Below are 21,296 nucleotides of genomic sequence, written 5' to 3' on the forward strand. Positions count from 1 at the left end.
CCGCCTGGCTCATTGCGAACTAATTTGCCTGAATTTTACGTAATTATGACATAACATTGAAGGTTGTGCAATGTAACAGGAATATTTAGATTTAGGGATGCCACCCGATAGATAATATCCGGAACGGTTCCATATTTCACTGAAAGAATAAACGTGATAGTTTCCGGATGCGACCATATTAATGACCTATGGCTCGTATTTCTGCATGTTATTATGTTATAATTAAGTCTATGATTTGATAGAGCAGTCTGACTGAGCGATGGTAGGCACCAGCAGGCTCGTAAGCATTCAATCAAACAGCACTTTTGTGCGTTTTGCCAGCAGCTCTTCGCAATGCTTCAAGCATTGCGCTGTTTATGACTTCAAGCCTATCACCTCCCTAGATTAGGCTGGTGTAACCCATGTGAAATGGCTATCTAGTTAGCGGGGTGCGCGCTAATAGCGTTTCAAACGTCACTTGCTCTGCATGGGTAACGCTGCTTCGAGGGTGGCTGTTGTCGATGTGTTCCTGGTTCGAGCCCAGGTAGGAGCGAGGAGAGGGACAGAAGCTATACTGTTACACTGGCAATACGAAAGTGTCTATAAGAACATCCAATAGTCAAAGGTATATGAAATACAAATCGTATAGAGAGAAATAGTCCTATAATTCCTATAATAACTACAACCTAAAACTCCTTACCTGGGAATATTGAAGACTCATGTTAAAAGGAACCACAAGCTTTCATATGTTCTCATGTTCTGAGCAAGGAACTTAAATGTTAGCTTTCTTACATGGCACATATTGCACTTTTACTTTCTTCTCCAACACTTTGTTTTATTATTTAAACCAAATTGAACATGTTTCATTATTTATTTGAGGCTAAATTGATTTTATTGATGTATTATATTAAGTTAAAATAAGTATTCATTCAGTATTGTTGTAATTGTCATTATTTCAAATAAATAAAAGAAAAATCGGCCGATTATTCGGTATCGGCTTTTTTTGGGCCCTCTAATAATCGGTATCGGCGAGAAAAATAATAATAATCGGCCGACCTCTAGTTGAGAGAGAGAAAGACAATGAGTGTGAGAGAGAGAAAGTTGTAGAGAAGAGGGAGGTGAGTCAATCACGCTAATAAGCATACAACTACATTTGAGAAAGCTACACATCACTCACAAATTGACTGCAGTAAAGCCTGGCAGTGCCCCTGGCATCAACAATCTGAATTTCAAAGCCATCTCTCAGAGCAGCATCGGCGATACCTACATAAATTCATGAATCTTTTCCATGTGTTTTTGAAGTTACTGTACCCCCACTACCACTCCTACCCCATTCCAGTTCTTAGCGTGGGTTTTCAGATATATGAGCAAGAACATACTTTGCAGATGGATGCACCTGGGTAGACCTACTTTGTGGGTCCTCGGTAGCTCAATTGGTAGAGCACGGTGCTTGAAATCTGAGGATAGTGTGTTTGATTCCTGGGACCAACCATACATAAAAATGTACGCACACATGACTGTAAGTTGCTTCGGATAAAAGCGTCTGCTAAATGGCATGTGTTATTATTATATTATTACTTTCCTGAATCATTGAGTCTCATTGAGAACACAAATCAAGTCATTTGAGATATCATATCCAATATCAGAAATGAATACCGATACCGATAACTAGGCATGCACGATATATTGGTGAACAAATCGGCCGATATTAGCTAAAAATGCCAACGGCCGATGTCTAGTTTAACGCCGATGTTAAAAAAATGATGTTCACTGCAAGTATATTGTATGTTTCGGATATTCTATATTTTTTTTAGATAAAAAAAAATTGTTGTCAAAGCTACCGTGCATACCTATAAAACGTAGGTACAGGACGTAGGTACGATTCCGGTATGCTTACTGATATATTGTGCATCCCTAACTGTTATATTCCCCTTTTTTCCCTAGTTGGAACAAAGGGGGGAGATCAGGCACTAATGTTGGGCGGTTAGGCCTGGCTCGCAGTCGGTGTTCCAATTCATCCCACAGGTGTTCGATAGGGCTGTGCAGGCCAGTCAAGTTTTTCCACACCAATATATATTTTTTTTCCCATGTATGAACCTCGCTTTGTACACGGGGGGATTGTCATGCTGAAATAGGAAAGGGCCTTCCCAAAACGGTCATCTACAAAGTCATTGTATGCTGTAGCGTTAAGATTTCCCTTCACTGTTACTAAGGGGCCTAGCCCGAACCATGAAAAACAGCCCCCAACCATTATTCTTCCTCCACCAAACTTTACAGTTGGCACTATGCATTCAGGCAGGTAACGTTTTCCTGGCGTCCGCCAAACCCAGATTCGTTCCTCGGACTGCCAGCTAGTTAAGCGTGATTCATCACTCCAGAAAACGTGTTTCCACTGCTCCGGAGTTCAATGACGGCAAGCTTTACAACTCTCCAGCCGACACTTGGCATTGTGCATGGTGATCTTAGGCTTTTGTGCTGCTTCTCAGCCATGGAAACCCATTTCATGAAGCTTGGCTGAGCGGTTGTTGCTCCTAGACATTTCCACTTCACAATTACAGCACTTACAGTTGACTGGGGCAGCTCTAGCAGGGCAGAAATTTGACCAACTGACTTGTTGGAAAGGTGGCATCCTATGACGGTGCCACGTTGAAAGTCACTGAGCTCTTCAGTAAGGTCATTCTACTGCCACTGTTTGTCTATGGAGATTGCATGGCGGTGTACTCAGTTTTATACATCTGTCAGCAACAGATGTTGATGAAATAGCCTAATCCACTAATTTGAAGGAGTGTCCACATACTTTTCTATATTTTGTGTATATGGAAAAAAACAATTGTGTCCTGATCTTTCTTATATCTCTCAGCTATAGGACAAACACTTCAGAACAAACTTCCTTTAGATTTTTTTGGGGACTATCTGTTATTCCATGTAGTGAATCTGTTATTCAATGTGTTTCTATTGGCTAATAGCAGTAATGCCAAATGTAATGTTCAATAATTGTTATGTATTGTATATTGTTTTGATACCTCAAGGGGTCTTAAAATTCAAAATCAAATAGCTAAATAATCCATGTTATGACCATCTAAAACAATTCCATATGTTAGCTTAGAATCCCCTCCCCGGCTTAGACAGGGATTTGACAGTCTAGAGGGTTAAAGTGTGCTAGCTGTGTAGCAGCCATCAAGGTCACTGAAGTTAGGAAGTATCAGTCATACAGCTGACTGCTGAGCCCGCTCATCAATAAGACCCATTGACATTTTGTACTACTGTGGTGTGTGTACCAAGAAGTGACTCGCAGCATCTAGCCTCTGTCATCCTGTCTTGCCTTGCATCTCGTCTTTCTAATGGAATGAAAGCCCTGCTGGTTGAGAAGTGCGGAGAGGAGAGGAGAGTTGAGAGAGAGATGTAAGTGGTAGTTTAGAGACAGGCAGCAGTGAGGGCAAGGAGAGGGAAAGTGCAGCCTAGAGCAGGCTCAGACTGACTGACTGACTGCTGCAGCTCCATAGCCAGGAACAGAGGCAGCCAGGCACCTCATTAGAATGTTTCACATTCCTTTTCAGGCACCAATGCTCTCTCTGCTTCCTCTTCACTGCTCTTGATACCACAGAGCTAGCTGGGGAAAGTTGACGACCTCAGAAGTCTGAGCCTCTTTGTAAAATGGGTCAAGCTGACACTATTAAATATGACCAGTTTTACCACCTTGTCTCATCTGCACCCACTTAAACACAAATAGAACTTGTAAATACAGTTGAAGTCGGAAGTTTACATACACCTTTAGCCAAATATACTGCTAAAAAAAAGGGAACACTTAAACAACACATCCTAGATCTGAATGAAAGAAATAATCTTATTAAATACTTTATTCTTTACATAGTTGAATGTGCTGACAACAAAATCACACAAAAATAATCAATGGAAATCCAATTTATCAACCCATGGAGGTCTGGATTTGGAGTCACACTCAAAATTAAAGTGGAAAACCACACTACAGGCTGATCCAACTTTGATGCAATGTCCTTAAAACAAGTCAAAATGAGGCTCAGTAGTGTGTGTGGCCTCCACATGCCTGTATGACCTCCCTACAACGCCTGGGCATGCTCCTGATGAGGTGGCGGATGGTCTCCTGAGGGATCTCCTCCCAGACCTGGACTAAAGCATCCGCCAACTCCTGGACAGTCTGTGGTGCAACGTGGCGTTGGTGGATGGAGCGAGACATGATGTCCCAGATGTGCTCAATTGGATTCAGGTCTGGGGAACGGGCGGGCCAGTCCATAGCATCAATGCCTTCCTCTTGCAGGAACTGCTGACACACTCCAGCCACATGAGGTCTAGCATTGTCTTGCATTAGGAGGAACCCAGGGCCAACCGCACCAGCATATGGTCTCACGAGGGGTCTGAGGATCTCATCTCGGTACCTAATGGCAGTCAGGCTACCTCTGGCGAGCACATGGAGGGCTGTGCAGCCCCCCCAAAGAAATGCCACCCCACACCATGACTGCCAAACCGGTCATGCTGGAGGATGTTGCAGGCAGCAGAACGTTCTCCACGGCGTCTCCAGACTCTGTCACGTCTGTCACATGTGCCCAGTGTCAACCTGCTTTCATCTGTGAAGAGCACAGGGCGCCAGTGGCGAATTTGCCAATCTTGGTGTTCTCTGGCAAATGCCAAACGTCCTGCACGGTGTTGGGCTGTAAGCACAACCCCCACCTGTGGACGTCGGGCCCTCATAACACCTTCATGGAGTCTGTTTCTGACCGTTTGAGCAGACACATGCACATTTGTGGCCTGCTGGAGGTCATTTTGCAGGGCTCTGGCAGTGCTTCTCCTGCTCCTCCTTGCACAAAGGCAGAGGTAGCGGTCCTGCTGCTGGGTTGTTGCCCTCCTACGGCCTCCTCCACGTCTCCTGATGTACTGGCCTGTCTCATGGTAGCGCCTCCATGCTCTGGACACTACGCTGACAGACACAGCAAACCTTCTTGCCACAGCTCGCATTGATGTGCCATCCTGGATGAGCTGCACTACCTGAGCCACTTGTGTGGGTTGTAGACTCCGTCTCATGCTACCACTAGAGTGAAAGCACCGCCAGCATTCAAAAGTGACCAAAACATCACCCAGGAAGCATAGGAACTGAGAAGTGGTCTGTGGTCCCCACTTGCAGAACCACTCCTTTATTGGGGTTGTCTTGCTAATTGCCTATAATTTCCACCTGTTGTCTGTTCCATTTGCACAACAGCATGTGAAATTTATTGTCAATCAGTGTTGCTTCCTAAGTGGACATTTTGATTTCACAGAAGTGTGATTGACTTGGAGTTACATTGTGTTGTTTAAGTGTTCCCTTTATGTTTTTGAGCAGTGTACATTTAAACTCAGTTTTTCACAATTCCTGACATTTAATCCTAATAACAATTCCCTGTCTTAGGTCAGTTAGGATCACCACTTTATTTTAAGAATGTGAAATGTCAGAATAATAGTAGAGAGAATGATTTATTTCAGCTTTTATTTCTTTGATCACGTTCCCAGTGGGTCAGAAGTTTACATACACTCAATTAGTATTTGGTAGCATTGCCTTTAAATTGTTTAACTTGGGTCAAACGTTTTGGGTAGCCTTCCACAAGCTTCCCACAATAAGTTGGGTGAATTCTGGCCCATTCTTCCTGACAGAGCTGGTGTAACTGAGTCAGGTTTGTAGGCCTCCTTGCTCGCACACACTTTTTCAGTTCTGCTCACAAATTTTCTATAGGATTGAGATCAGGGCTTTGTGATGGCCACTCCAATACCTTGACTTTTTTGTCCTTAAGCTTTTTTGCCACAACTTTTTAAGTATGCTTGGGGTCATTGTCCATTTGGAAGACCCATTTGTGACCAAGCTTTAACTTCCTGACTGATGTCTGTTGCTTCAATATATCCACATAATTTTCCTCCCTCATGATGCCATCTATTTTGTGAAGTGCACCAGTCCCTCCTGAACCAAAGCACCCCCACAACATGATGCTGCCACCACTGTGCTTCACGGTTGGGATGGTGTTCTTCGGCTTGCAAGCCTCCCATATTTTCCTCCAAGCATAACGACGGTCATTATGGCCAAACAGTTCTATTTTTGTTTCATCAGACCAGAGGACATTTCTCCAAAAAGTGCGATCTTTGTCCCCATGTGCAGTTGCAAACCATAGTCTGGCTTTTTTATGGCTGTTTTGGAACAGTGGCTTCTTCCTTGCTGAGCGGCATTTCAGGTTATGTCGATATAGGACTCGTTTTACTGTGGATATAGATACTTTTGTACCTGTTTCCTCCAGCATCTTCACAAGGTCCTTTGCTGTTGTTCTGGGATTCATTTGCACTTTTCGCACCAGAGTACATTCATCTCTAGGAGACAGAACGCGTGTCATTCCTGAGCGGTATGACGGATGCGTGGTTCCATGGTGTTTATACTTGAGTACTATTGTTTGTACAGATGAACGTGGAACCTTCAGGTGTTTGGAAATTGCTCCCAAGGATTAACCAGATTTGTAGAGGTCTACAAATTTTTTTCTGCGGTCTTGGCAGATTTCTTTTAATTTTCCATGATGTCAAGCAAAGAGGCACTGAGTTTGAAGGTAGGCCTTGAAATACATCCACAGGTACACCTCCAATTGAATCAAATGATGTCAATTAGCCTATCAGAAGCTTTTAAAGCCATGACATCCCTTTCTGGAATTTTCCATGCTGTTTAAAGGCACAGTCAACTTAGTGTATGTAAACTTCTGACCCACTGGAATTGCGATGCAGTGAATTATAAGTGAAATAATCTGTCTGTAAACAGTTGTTGGAAAAATTACTTGTGTTATGCACCAAGTAGATGTCCTAACCGACTTGCTCAATTTATAGTTTGTTAACAAGAAATTTGTGGAGTGGTTGAAAAACTAGTTTTAATGACTTTAACCTCTCGTCCCACGTACGCAACAGCCAGTGTAATCCCGTGGCGCGATATTCAAATACGTTAGAAATGCTATTACTTCAATTTCTCAAACATATGACTATTTTACACCATTTTAAAGACAAGACTCTCGTTAATCTAACCACACTGTCCGATTTCAAAAAGGCTTTACAACGAAAGCAAAACATTAGATTATGTCAGCAGAGTACCCAGCCAGAAATAATCAGACACCCATTTTTCAAGCTAGCATATAATGTCACATAAACCCAAACCACAGCTAAATGCAGCACTAACCTTTGATGATCTTCATCAGATGACAATCCTAGGACATTATGTTATACAATACATGCATGTTTTGTTCAATCAAGTTCATATTTATATAAAAAAACAGCTTTTTACATTAGCATGTGACTAGCATGTGACTAGCATTCCCACCGAACACTTCCGGTGAATTTACTAAATTACTCACGATAAACGTTCACAAAAAACATAACAATTATTTTAAGAATTATAGATACAGAACTCCTTTATGCACTCGCTATGTCCGATTTTAAAATAGCTTTTCGGTGAAAGCACATTTTGCAATTTTCTGAGTAGATAGCCCGGCCATCATAGGCTAGCTATTTTGACACCCACCAAGTATGGTACTCACCAATCTCCGATTTACTATTAGAAAAGTTTGATTACCTTTGCTGTTCTTCGTCAGAATGCTCTCCCAGGACTTCTACTTCAATAACAAATCTTGGTTTGGTTCCAAATAATCCATAGTTATATCCAGATAGCGGTGTTTTGTTCGTGCGTTCAAGACACTATCCGAAGGGTAAAGAAGGGTGACGCGCCCGACGCGTTTCGTGACAAAACATTTCAAAATATTCCATTACCGTACTTCGAAGCATGTCAAACGCTGTTTAAAATACATTGTTATGCTATTTTTCTTGTAAAAAAGTGATAATATTCCGACCGGGAGTCGTTGTTTTCGTTCAAAGAGAGAGAAAGTAAACATGGTGTCGGCTCGTGCACGTGCCTCCAGTCTCATTGTCCTCAGATCGACCACTTACCAAATGCGCTAATGTTTTTCAGCCATGGCCTGCAAAGCCACCATTCATCGTTCTGGCGCCTTCTGAGAGCCTATGGGAGCGTTAGAAAATGTCACGTTATGCCAGAGATCCCCTGTTTTGGTTAGAGATGATCAAGAAGGCCAAGAAATAGTCAGAGAGAGCGCTTCCTGTTTTGGCCTGCCAAATGAGTTCTGTTATACTCACAGACACCATTCAAACAGTTTTACAAACTTTAGTGTGTTTTCTATCCAAATCAAACAATTATATGCATATTCTAGTTACTGGGCAGGAGTAGTAACCAGATTAAATCGGGTACGTTTTTTATCCGGCCGTGCAAATACTGCCCCCTATCCCCAACAGGTTAATGACCAACCTAAGTGTATGTAAACTTCCGACTTCAACTGTAAATGGTTTTAATCTAGAGAATTATTAAGCAGAACATGAATGATTTTTTTATATACACAGAATGCCACCATGAGAAATAATGGATTGTATAGGCTTTGTCAGACAGTAGATCTCAGACGTTATTATGGCCCTCCACAAAATTACACAACTTCGTGCCAAACCTCCAGCCCACCTATTGTTTGAACACCACTTTTGTTTGAAACAGATACTACTCGATTAAATGCAATTTGGATAGTGGTGCCACCCACCCTTTATCACTGCTGCCCACAACACAAAACAATTGACTGTGGTTGAGTAAAATCCTAGGATAGGAGGAGGAGAGAGAGAAGGCCCCAGCAGAGATACTGTCAGTGTCTTCGTTTGGCGGGCCTCCAGATCTGTCTTCTTCTGTAGGGTTCAGTTAATCACACTTTGTCAGTGGTTAGCTATGCTCACTGAACTGCTGCTTGCATCCACTGAAGGCTTGGACCAGGGCATGCAACACCGTGGTGGTAGTGGTGGTGAGCTGTGTAGTAGCTAGTAGCCACAGCGCTGCTTTGAAGTGTTAACACGCCATGCATATTGTATGTCTGTGTGGTCAGTAGAGCATGTCATCACTCCAATTATTGTTTATTGTGGTGTGCTAAGTCATGTGAGAAAAGAATTCCCATGATCAAAGCTGATGTAATTGGCGCTGATTGTGAAACCAAAGGGGATGATTATGACAGTTTCGGGGAACTTTGGGTATGTGGCCGTTTTCTTTGTCACTTTGAACAGGTCGTCTGGTTCGGACAGTCTCCACCTTTTACTATCCACTCTAACTCTGTCTGGACTTGCCTTTATCTCTCACACACTCATCACTTCCTACATTGATGAAATTTGTGAAATTCCAGCCCGTCCGCCTGCGGTTTTGTGCGGGTGTATCGTTATCGTTTGTCTGCTTCCGCGAGGCATGTGTGTTTTTCTCAGGAGGTGTCAGATTCTCGGTTTGCTCCAACAGAAAGGTTGCTACTTGGTCTGCAGCACAGAGTGAGTGAGGAGGAGGGTTGTGTACAGTATATGTGCCTCTACTGCCTCGTCTCTTCCTGTGCCTCTGCTCTGTTTGTGGGCCTCACCTCTTGTTTTTCTACACAACTCTTACCATTTCAGGAAGAGAAGTAAGCCTTGTGTGGGAGAGACTATACTCTGAGTGTACAAAACATTAGGAACACCTGAAAGCGACGATCCCTTATTGATGTCACTTGTTAAATCCACTTCAATCAGTGTAGATGAAGGGGAGGAGACAGGTTAAAGAAGGACGTTTAAGCCTTGAGACAATTGAGACATGGATTGTGTATGTGTGCCATTCAGAGGGTGAATGAGCAAGTTAAAAGATTTCAGTGCCTTTGAACGGGGTATGGTAGTAGGTGCCAGGCACACCGGTTTAGTGTGTCAAGAACTGCCACTCTGCTGCGTTTTTAACGCCCAACAGTTTCCTGTGTGCATCAAGAATGGTCCACCACCCAAAGGACATCCAGCCAACTTGACACAACTGTGGGAAGCATTGGAGTCAAAACGGGCCAGCATCGCTGTGAAACGCTTTCAACACCTTGTAGCGGCCATGCCATGCAAAGGGGGTGTGTTCCTGATGTTTTGTACTATCTATCTATCTATCTATCTATCTATCTATCTATCTATCTATCTATCTATCTATCTATCTATCTATCTATCTATCTATCTATCTATCTATCTATCTATCTATCTATCTATCTATCTATCTATCTATCTATCTATCTATCTATCTATCTATCTATCTATCTATCTAGCCCCCCTCTCTATCTCTCCCTCCCTTACCTACCCCCTTTTCTCCCTCTTTCTCTGTCTCTCCCCGCTCTCTGTCTCTCCCTCCCCTAACCCCTCCTTCTCTCTCTCTCTCTCTCTCTCTCTCTCTCTCTCTCTCCCGCTCTCTATCTCTCCCTCCCCTAACCCCTCGCTCTCAATATCTCTCCCTCCCCTAACCCCACTCTCTCTCTATCTCTCCCTCCCCTAACCCCTCTCTCTCTATCTCTCCCTCCCCTAACCCCTCTCTGCTCTCCCTCTATCCCTCTCTCTCTCTCTCCCCCTTCTCTCTCCCTCTCTCTCCCTCTCCCTCTCTATCTCTCTCCCTCTCTCCCCTAACCCATCTCCCTCTCTCTCCCTCTCTCCCCTAACCTCTCTCCCCTAACCTCTCTCCCTCCCTCTCTCCCCCAATCTATCTCCCTCTCGCTCTCACTCTCCCTCTCCCCTAACCTCTCTCTCTCCCTCTCTCCCCCTCTCCCCCCCCTCTCTCTCTCTCCCCTAACCTCTCTCTCCCTCTCTCCCCTAACCCCATTCTCTCTCTCTCCCTCTCTCTCCTAACCCCTCTCCCTCTCTCTCCCTCTCTCCCCTAATCACTCTCCCTCTCTCCCCTAACCTCTCTCCCTTTCCCTCTCTCCCTCCCTCTCGCCCCTAACCTCTCTCCCCTAACCTCTCGCTCTCTCCCTCTCTCTCTCCCCTAACCTCTCTCTCTCTCTCTCTCTCCTAACCTCTCTCCCTTGCTCCCCTAACCTCTCTCTCTCTCTCCTAACCTCTCTCCCTCTCTCTCCTAACCTCTCTCCCTTTCCCTCTCTCCCCTAAACTCTCTCCCTCCCTTCTCTCTCTCTCCCCTAACCGCTCTCTCCCCTCTCTCTCTCCCCTAACCTATCTCTCTCTCTGTGTCTCTCTCCTAACCTCTCTCTCTCCCCTAACCTCTCTCTCACTCCCCTAACCTCTATTTCTCTCTCTCCCCTAACCTCTCTCTCTCTCTCTCTCTGTCTCTGTCTCTCTCTGTCTCTGACATTCATTAGGTCTTCTTAGTGGGCCCTACACAGTCAGGACCAGCCTCTTATCAAGGGCTTCTCTGTGCTGGAGAGGAATCCCAGTCTTCCACAGGACAGAGGGAACTTTGTGCCAGCTGAGCAGGGCACTGGGAAACAGCTAGAGGTCTCCTGGGCATTCCCAGACATGTTGTTGGTTCTCTCATAGGGCGTAGCTTGGCCTCCATGGGGCTCAGGCCGACCAACAGGAGTGTGCCTCTCATCATTTTAAGCTGGCATCAGTGAGCCCTGGCTGTGAGTTGCCTTGGTAACTTCTACAGAATGTGCCCTCACAAGGAAATCACAAGGAAATGACCAAGTTTGTTTTACTTTCTACTGCAGTTTTTTCTCTGTGAGTGTGTTAGCTGTTACCGGAAGCTTTTAGAATACCTTAAAAAAAGGTGCTTTTTATAATCCATTCCCCATCTCAGTGCTATGTGTCCTTGGCAGCGGCTTTAATGTTGTCTACTTGGTGAACCAGTATCTGTGTGTTAGAGACCTCTATAACGCCCAGAAAACTCTGAGTCAAACTCCCATTCACCAGCTCTGTGTTATAGTGTCAAAATACATTTGTTGATCACCAAATATACTTATATACTTAAATAACATACTGACTCAACTCTAGCCACTTTAATAATGGAAAAAGGGATGTAATAAATGTATCACTAGCCACTTTAAACAATGCCACTTCATATAATGTTTACATACGCTACATTACTCATCTCATATGTATATACTCTACGCTATACCGTTCCGCTAACAGGTCCCTCGTTCCGTGGAAAAAAGACCCAAACAGACCCTTGCTGGTTCGGATCCGAGGGACCTGTTCAGATCCGAGGGACCTGTTCGGATCCGAGGGACCTGTTCGGATCCGAGGGACCTGTTCGGATCCGAGAGACCTGTTCGGATCCGAGAGACCTGTTCAGATCCGAGGGACCTGTTCAGATCCGAGGGACCTGTTCGGATCCGAGGGACATGTTCGGATCCGAGGGACATGTTCGGATCCGAGGGACCTGTTCGGATCCGAGAGACCTGTTCGGATCCGAGAGACCTGTTCAGATCCGAGAGTAGAAAAATAGAGTGAAAGAAACCTCCAACTGGGTGAGTTGCAAGTGTCTGACACAGACTACAAGCTTGAGCAGTTCTCATCACACAAACACTACATGAACAGAGGACAGGTCCAATTGGGTCCAGTCGGTAAATCAGTTTTAATATCACATACCCAACACCCGTGGTAATTATATCAGGCTCGACCAAGATCCGAGACAAAAGTTCGGAAAAGGCTATTTTACTCTAGCAGCACACAGGGCTTTGTGCCCTGGCTGGCCCATCCTGTCTTAATCTCCCCAGAGGTAGCCATGATGACATCACCGCTGTCTCTCTGTCTTGAGTGGTGCAGCATAATACTCATCTGTCCTCAGGCCCATTGGAGCAGCTGGGAAGTCAGAGCCCCAATTACAGGAAGTTAACCTCACTTAGTGGACAGACTCACAGTGCCTCGACATGTCCCACAGACCTGCTAAAATAGACAACTGATAGGGAGAAGGGACTACTGTATGGGTGGGGGTGGGGAGTGTCAGTCAGAAGCTTCATTCACCTCTCCCCTCCACCCCGCCCAGTCTAATCTGACAGCCCCATGAATTCGGCCCTCCAAATGTCTGTCAGCAGCCAGATTTAGGCCTGTGGCTGTGTTTCGGCTGCGGTGGCTGTGTGTGTTGTGGTTCTGTTAATAATATGTCCCTGTGGACACTGCTCTGTGCTGCAGCAGCCAACCAGGCAGGCAGCGTGCCCAAAGCTGCAGTGATTGAAATGCGGAGTGCAAACAGGACAAGGTTTCCTGTGCCACAGCGAAATACCATCCATTAGAGAAGAACACTAGCCGCAGAGCCCGGCCCGGCCCGGCCCGGTGATGGAGGCCGTGCACTGTGAGCACGACCAACCGCAGGCTCCATTACACTATTCATTTGGAGCTGGGATTTCATATTTCATAATATGACTTCTAACAGTCAATTGTGACACTGATGTGGAATAATGAACTGATGCTATGATGGATTAAGATGCTACTTTTGATATTTTTTGGAAACTGTCTCCTGCAGGAGCAAATTACAATGTATTTTCAAATATAGACATAGAGCCTGAAATAGAGTGAGTCTGTATCTGTCTGAGCAGTATTCATGTTCTGGTTAAAAGTAAATAAAAACAGAGGGAATCCAGTTAGTTTGTTTCGAATGGGAACTATTTCTCTTCATCTGGCTGTAAGCTTTATGCTACTAGACTACTAGATCCAATAAGATTTGGGGCACATTAGGAGGGCGCATAATATGCACAGATTTAGGAGTTTTTGTTGTTGTCAAAAACTCCCTCTTGTCAACTCAACGTGCTTATCAGCTCAACGGGGATGCTCAGCCTGGAGCGCTATGTACCCTGTAGAAACTGTAGTGTGAGTATGAGTATACAGAGCATTCTGAAAGTATTCAGACCCCTTGACTTTTCCCCCATTTTGTTACATTACAGCTTTACTCTAAAATGGAGTCAAGTGTTTTTTCCCCCCTCATCAATCTACACACAATATCCCATGATGACAAAGCAAAAACAGGTTTTTAGACATTTTTGCAAATGTATAAACAAAATGACAACTGAAATATCACATTTACATACGTATTCAGACCCTTTACTCAGTACTTTGTTGAAGAACCTTTGGAAGTGGTTACAGCCTTGAGTCTTCTTGGGTATGACGTTACAAGCTTGGCACAGCTGTATTTGGGGAGTTTGTCTCATTCTTCTCTGCAGATCCTCTCAAGCCCTGTCAGGTTGGATGGGGAGCGTTGCTGCACAGCTATTTTCAGGTCTCTCCAGAGATGTTCGATCAGGTTCAAGTCCGGGCTCTGGCTGGGCCACTCAAGGACATTTAGAGACTTGTCCCAAGGCCACTCCTGCATTGTCTTGGCTGTGTGCTTAGGGTCATTGTCCTGTTGGAAGGTGAACCTTCACCCCAGTCTGAGGTCCTGAGCGCTCTGGAGCAGGTTTTCATTAAGGATCTGTCTGTACTTTGCTCCGTTTATCTTTACCTTGATCCTGACTAGTCTCCCAGTCCCTGTTGCTGAAAAACACCCCCATAGCATGATGCTGCCACCACAATGCATCACTGTAGGGATGGTGCCAGGTTTCCTCCAGACGTGACGCTTGGCATTCAGGCCAAAGAGTTCAATCTTGGTTTCATCAGACCAGAGAATCTTGTTTCTCATGGTCTGAGAGTCTTTAGGTGCCTTTTGTCAAACTCCAAGCGGGCTGTCATGTGCCTTTTACTGAGGAGTGGCTTCCGTCTGGCCATTCTACCATAAAGGCCTGATTGGTGGAGAGCTGCAGAGATCGTTGTCCTTCTGGAAGGTTCTCCAATCTCCACAGGGGAACTCTGGAGCTCTGAGTTCTTGGTCACCTCCCTGACCAAGGCCCTTCTCCACCTAGGAAGAGTCTTGGTGGTTCCATACTTCTTCCATTTAAGAATAAGAGAGGCCACTGTGTTCTTAGGGACCTTCAATGCTGCCAAAATATTTTGCTACCTTTCCCCAGATCTGTGCCTCAACACAATCCTGCCTCGGAGCTCTACGGACAATTCCTTCGACCTCATCGCTTGGTTTTTGCTCTGACATGCACTGTCAACTGTGGGACCTTGTATAGACAGGTGTGTGCCTTTCCAAATCATTTACAAATGAATTTACCACAGGTGGACTCCAATCAAGTTGTAGAAACATCTCAATGATGATCAATGGAAACAGGATGCACCTGAGCTCAATTTAAAGTATCATAGCAAAGGGTCTGAATACTTTTTAACTTTAATACATTTGCAAACATTTCTAACAAACTGTTTTCGCTTTGTCATTATGGGGTATTGTGTGTAGATTGATGAGGAAAAGGCTGTAACGTAACAAATTATGGAAAAAGTCAAGGGGTCTGAATATTTTCCAATTGCAATGTAGTCTTGTTTTGTTTTGGTTCCTAATGTATTTTGTTCACAATATTATATTGGGTGCAGTGTGCAAATTGTGCTCTTTTCAGAGTGACCGTTTGACCAATCTCCCTGGGGTCACTGACTTACAGTAGCAGCGCTGATGGCTCCTGGGTAATATGAACTGGTTGTGTGGATAGAAAATGTGTACATTTTTTGTGTTCAGAGGTTCTTGGTGGCAGAAGCGTTTGTTTGTACTGCCTTTGATTTTCCATCAGCTTGTAATCATTTTCGACACATATAAAGGATATATAACATGCTTAGAGAATGTGTTTATATTTTTGGTGTCTCATCAGGTAAATCAATTAACGTTCAGATCAATGTCCATTTTCCCAGCATTCTTGACTGTCTGTGTATGTGTGAAGTTGACACAGATGTTTTCCTTGTGTGAATGTGCCTGGCATGGAGAAAGCCCATCACAGCATTGACATCCAGTGGCTAATGTAATCACAGCTTGTGTGCTGCAGGACTGACTGAGAGGAACCTTAATCTCTCCCAGTTTCTCGCTGCCAAATTGGCTCAATCTGCCAGGGAGAAACATCACTGAGTTCTCTGCTGCCGCCTTTCAAAGGGCCTTTTTTGATGTGGGCTCGAGGTGTTTGATCCAGTATACTGTATCTCAGCATTTTGATTTGGTGAGTCTGCTGTCCACAGCATGTGAAGGGACTTCAGAGGGATCAGTAGTCCAGCGTCAGTGACAGAGAGTGGGAATTGAGAACCCATTGTTTTGATAGATCGAAACCTCATGATTTTTGTAACACCTTTTAAGTAATTACATAAGTATGTTCCTATTGGTTTTATTGAATGACCTAATAATCTACTTTGGGAATTCATTTGAGGAATTTAATGATGCGGTTTAAGGCATCATTTTGCTTAGGTTGGAGATAATAATTACAACTTTTTTGGATTTGGCTGAACTTTCATGTTCCACCCCAGATGTTTACGCTGAAATTGGTTTGAAAAGGTTAGAGCCGTTATCTGGAATTGAACATGTCAGCAACTTCTAACTGAGTCAGAAAGCCGTCAGGCAAAAATCACATCCAAATATGACTCTGCGGGCAGGTTTGTAAAATCCAGATATCCCTTTCAATCCTGTAGAATAGAAATGTCGGCACATTTGTAATGCAGTCCTGGAGTTTCTAAAAGCAGCGAGCTGACTGACTATGTCCCCCCAGACATGTCATGAGAAAGCACATCTGGAAATCCCTGAAATGTAAAAAAAAAATGTTTTTTGCAAATGCTTCCAGATACATTTTTTGTTCTGCAGCCATTTTCATACTCCCACACAGTCAGATGATTAAACTCAGAGAACATTAGCTTGCTTACCTCAAGGCCCAAAGAGAGAGTAGGTAATAAGACTCTGTGCTGCCTGCTATAAAACCTTGGAGGATGACGGAGGCCACATCAGTAACAGAGCACTGTACACAGCAGGCAATTAGCAGGCAGGGATCCTGTGTCACTGTGTAATTGTTTACCTATCCAGACCAGATCTATGTGTTTGTATTATTCAACACCAGTCAGTCAGCTTACTGTCCATTCCCCAACTGTTTCCTCTCTTCGCCTAGTTAGAGAAAGTTGGTGTCAATATGAAATGAGAGGCTGTGCAATTATTGAGTTTACAGTACGTTCTAATACAAAAACTCTGTTTATTTCACAGTTGGAGCAAGATGAGGACCCAGTGGATTAGCAGACAGACAGAGCTGTAGGGTCAGTATGGAAGCCTGAACATTGAGCAACCAGCTCCACAGTCAGCCTAGCCATGCCCTGCTGCTGAGTGCCCTGGTGACCAGCCCTGGCCTTGGCACCATGACCAGTCTGAAGCGCCCACCCATGGAGCGCATCGTCGGGGGTTCTATCCCTGCCTCTGACGAGTTCTACACCCGCCACCTCCGCCTGGCCAACGGAGGGGCACGTACAGACAGCGCCCACCTTCAAGGAGGCCCGGGGGTGCCCAAAATGGGGGTGCGCGCACGGGTTGCTGAATGGCCCCCGAGGAAGGACTTGGGAGCTCTGTGGCAAGTTACCATGGAGCCAGACTCCCCAGGCCTGGCCGGAGGGGGGCACAGCCACCTGAAACTAGGTCACCAGATGAGCCCCCAGGACTCCTCCATGCTCCGCAACATCCAGAACACACTGAAGAGTAAAACCCAGACGGCCAGCTACAGCCCAGACAGCCACTACCTGTCCCCGGGAGACTACAGAGTCCCATCCCACAGGAACACCGGCCGCATCCGCCAGCGCAGCAACAGTGACATCACCATCAGTGAGCTGGACGGTGGCGGGGACAGTGGGGAGGACTTGGGCCCCTCAGGGGCCAAGTGGTCCCCTCTACACAGAGAGTATGGCAGTACCTCCTCTATAGACCAGCACGGGGCGTCAGGGGAGAGTTTCTTTGAGATGCTGAAGGGCTACCAGGGGGACAAGCCTGACCAGCGCAGCCCCGCCCCAGACAGACTAGAGGATCTGCTGACTGCTGGACTCAAGCAGGCCTCAATAGAACTACATGAGGAGACTAGTGAGAGCCAGGCATCCAGCAGAGTCAAGGAGAGAGAAAAGCCCCCAAAGAGACGCTCCAAGTCTGAGACAGGGGGCGAGTCTATATTCCGGAAGCTTCGCAGCGTGCGGGGGGAATCTGACTCGCCCCGAGCCGGGTCTGATGCTGAGGACGGCCGTTCAGATGATGGGGTCACCCCCCTCAAGCCCTGGGTCTGCCAGAGGGGCTTCTCCCACTACGACGTGCAGAGCATGATGTTTGACCTGAAAAAGGTGATCCAGAGCAGGCAGACGGCGGCAGTGAAGAGAAAGAACACGACCACGGGGGCGTCTGCTGCGGCTGCAGCCTCCACCACTTCCACCGTGTCCTCCACCCAGAGCCTGGCCTATAGCTCCCCCACTGGCAGTCAGGAGGAGCTTAGCACCGGGGCCAGGGACAGCCCCAGCATGGACTGCGGGGATGAGCAGAGCAATGAACTGCTCCTCAACTGCCCCTGCTTCTGCAATGAGATTGGGGCCACCTGCAGGCGCAGGGCAGGGGGCGGTCCCCCCAGACAGGGGAGTGGGGGCTCAGTGACCCTGGGAGGCGAGAACAGCCTGTTTGAGTCGTCCCTCAGCTCCCACTGCACTAACGCTGGGGTGGCAGTGCTGGAGGGGCCCAAGGACAACCCCAGTGCCCTCAGTGATCGGGACAAACACTACATCGCAGAACACGTGGACCTGGGAGCCTACTACTACAGGAAGTTCTTCTACCTTAGAGGTGAGAACATACACGATGAAACGTATTCAGTTACAAACATTATACAGTACATGAAGAACTATAACACCAGAACGTAAAATATAAACAGTCTTACACAGCCCATCGCTTAATACAGTTACCAAATTCAAGTGTATGTTTATACATAGTTGGAAAGGTTATTTTATTTCTCTTTACCTCCCTTTCTCCCTATCCTCTCTCTCTCTCGCACTCTCTGTTCTATCTCTCTGTCACTCTCCCTCCCTTCCTCCCTCTGTCTCTCCCTCTCGCTCGCTCTCCCTCTCTTTCTCCCTCAGAACACTGGAACTACTTTGGGATGGACGAGGCTCTGGGTCCGGTGGCTGTGAGTCTGCGCAGGGAGAAACAGGAGGAGCACAAAGAGCACGGCCAGCAGTACAACTACCGGGTCATCTTCAGAACCTCAGAGGTCAGACAGCTAGCCTTCTGACATTACAACCGCTCTTCCTAGATCATGCCACTTATTACGGGATCAAAGATTCCCTTAGTATAGGGGTGTTAAACTCATGTTAATGACTCCTGCTAGATAGATAGAGATTTCTGTTGTTTAAAATCATGTCACATTGATTGTCTGTAGATTTGTTTTTCTGTAGATCAGTCCTTCTCCCCTATCTCTGTCTGCCTGGTAGGTTCACATTATGTAAGAAGCCCAGAGGGCCATCAGCTGTCCTCTCGGATCAGCTCTGTGTATAGAAACTATAGGAAATGCTCTCATTCTCCACACATCTCCACCACCTGTCAATGCTACACAACCTCAAACCACTATAGAGAACCCTTCTTTTACATTTCACTGGAAAATCATGGCCACGTTTAGTTGGAAGGTCATGCTTTTGGTTATGGAGTGACTGCGAAACAGCACCATTTCCTACCCAGCTATAGATTTCAGACACCTGCCTTGGAGTGTTCAGAGATGGTTGTCTTGGGGGTTTTCCCCCGGTTGGATGGTGGACAGGTGTGTGTGATTAGACCCTCCAGCTCTGTGTGAGACATCCCGGGACCCCAGGGCCCCAAACCTGGGGAACACTGGACGTTTGTTAGGGTCCTCTCCGAGGGGTGTGGGAGAGAAAGTTCCCCTCCGTTCCAGCTGCATATAATAGCAGAGTGATTGAGTTCACTGCCACTGCTGAACACAATGCACACTCTGTGTAAACATTATGCTTCGCTGAACAACCCCAACTCCACCCTCCTCTTCCTACTTCCCCCAGCCAAAAGTTTGATTCATAACTGAGCCTTGTTCTTTTCTGTTGCTTTATGTCAGATTATTTTAGCTAAATAGTTATATTACTCAGGAGATGTTACGGTGTTTGGGAAGCAGAACTGACATGTTCGTTTTGTTCCATCTTAAACATTTTGTTCCATCTTGAAAATAAAGTTCCTTGAACTCGGGATTCCTGAGGCACATTCCTCCACTTACACTTCTCCCTCTTCCTCTCCTCCTTTTAATCCCTCCATCTAGTTGACCACACTCCGGGGGTCTATTCTGGAGGACGTGGTCCCCTCGTCCTCTAAGCATGGCACTACCCGTGGGCTGCCCCTGAAGGAGGTGTTGGAGTACCTGCTACCAGAGCTGGACGTGCCCTGCCTCCGCCTGGCCCTCAACACGCCCAAGGTCACAGAACAGCTGATGAAACTGGACGAACAGGGGGTAGGAGGATACACACTCACATGACATAAAAAGACCTGAATAGCCCTGAATCATGCCACAGCTGTATGTTGTTAATGGGGAAGTTATCATATTTCATAGATGGCAGACCTTTGGTTGTCTCTACTATTGGCACTATAACATATATTCTGCAGTTTTGCACTGCAAAAATGTCTTAACATTAAATCTCTCTCTCCCCCCAACCCCCCATCCTCCTCTCTAGCTGAGTTTCCAGGTGAAGGTGGGGGTGATGTACTGCAGGGCGGGGCAGAGCAGTGAGGAGGAGATGTACAATAATGAAATGGCGGGCCCTGCCCTGGAAGAGTTCCTACAGCTGCTAGGGGAGAGAGTCCGCCTCAAAGGCTTTACCAAGTACCGCGCCCAGCTCGACATCAAGAGTACGCTCACACACACAAGCACACACACACGCAGCAAAGCCAGTGCGTTTAAAACTGGGATTGGTCTTTTTATTTGACCAAGGATGCAGCGTGACAGGCTCCTGTGTGGGAACCTCTTTGACCCTCTCTCTGACCTCCACCCCAGGTCTCACAGCATGAATTATGGGTCCTTCTGTAGAATCTGCTTAATCTTTGCTGTAGGTGGTGCTCTGCCTTGCATGTTAGCAGCTACAGGTTTGAGGTAATCTCTGTAATCTAGAGAGCCTTTCCTGTCCTGTCTCACATGTTTTATGTGCAATCCCGTTTACTTCATGTAGCCTGTCTTGTAACCCCTCATTTCCCCTTGCTTGTCTTATCACTCCCCTATACCTGTTCCTCTGACCAACTCTCTCTCTTTTCTCCCTCCCTCCCTCCCTCCCTCCCTCCCTCCCTCCCTCCCTCCCTCCCTCCCTCCCTCCCTCCCTCCCTCCGTCTCTGGTGTATTGAGGACTAAATCAGGTCCGCTATGGCTGGCCCACACACTCCACTACATCTTTTATATTCCTCATGAGAGCAGAGCAGGAAATGGCAGCTCATACCAATCATGCACTTAATTACATTTGGCTATTTTTGTCACTTCCTCTATTCATAAACTCAATGAATATGAACATTCCTATTTTGTCCATACATTTCGATTGTGGTGGCTGCCTGGGTAATCTGGGTACCCAGAATCAAATCACAAGAAACTTTTCTCCTAGGGTTATGGTAGACTGATAGGGTTATGGTAGACTGATAGGGTTATGGTAGACTGATAGGGTTA

The 21,296-nt window shown here is 46.0% G+C and overlaps 1 protein-coding gene across 3 annotated transcripts in view; it reads left to right on the top strand.

Annotated features, from left to right (window-relative positions):
- The window catches only part of LOC106588489 (signal-induced proliferation-associated 1-like protein 1), a 72,939-nt gene that overhangs the window by 29,730 nt on the left and 21,913 nt on the right, over positions 1-21,296 (top strand). For 2 of the 3 annotated variants that reach the window (XM_014177617.2, XM_014177716.2), the window contains exons 2-5: positions 16,847-18,442; positions 18,736-18,866; positions 19,914-20,102; positions 20,323-20,497. In XM_014177617.2, coding sequence (XP_014033092.2) covers positions 16,996-18,442; positions 18,736-18,866; positions 19,914-20,102; positions 20,323-20,497 — 1,942 coding nt within the window. In that variant the 5' untranslated portion in view covers positions 16,847-16,995. Of the gene's footprint in view, positions 1-11,946; positions 12,285-16,846; positions 18,443-18,735; positions 18,867-19,913; positions 20,103-20,322; positions 20,498-21,296 lie in introns of all 3 variants that reach the window. The other variant, XM_014177687.2, reaches the window with a different exon arrangement.

The sequence above is a fragment of the Salmo salar genome, chromosome ssa01 (genome assembly GCF_905237065.1).
Source record: "Salmo salar chromosome ssa01, Ssal_v3.1, whole genome shotgun sequence".
Classification (NCBI taxonomy): domain Eukaryota; kingdom Metazoa; phylum Chordata; class Actinopteri; order Salmoniformes; family Salmonidae; genus Salmo; species Salmo salar.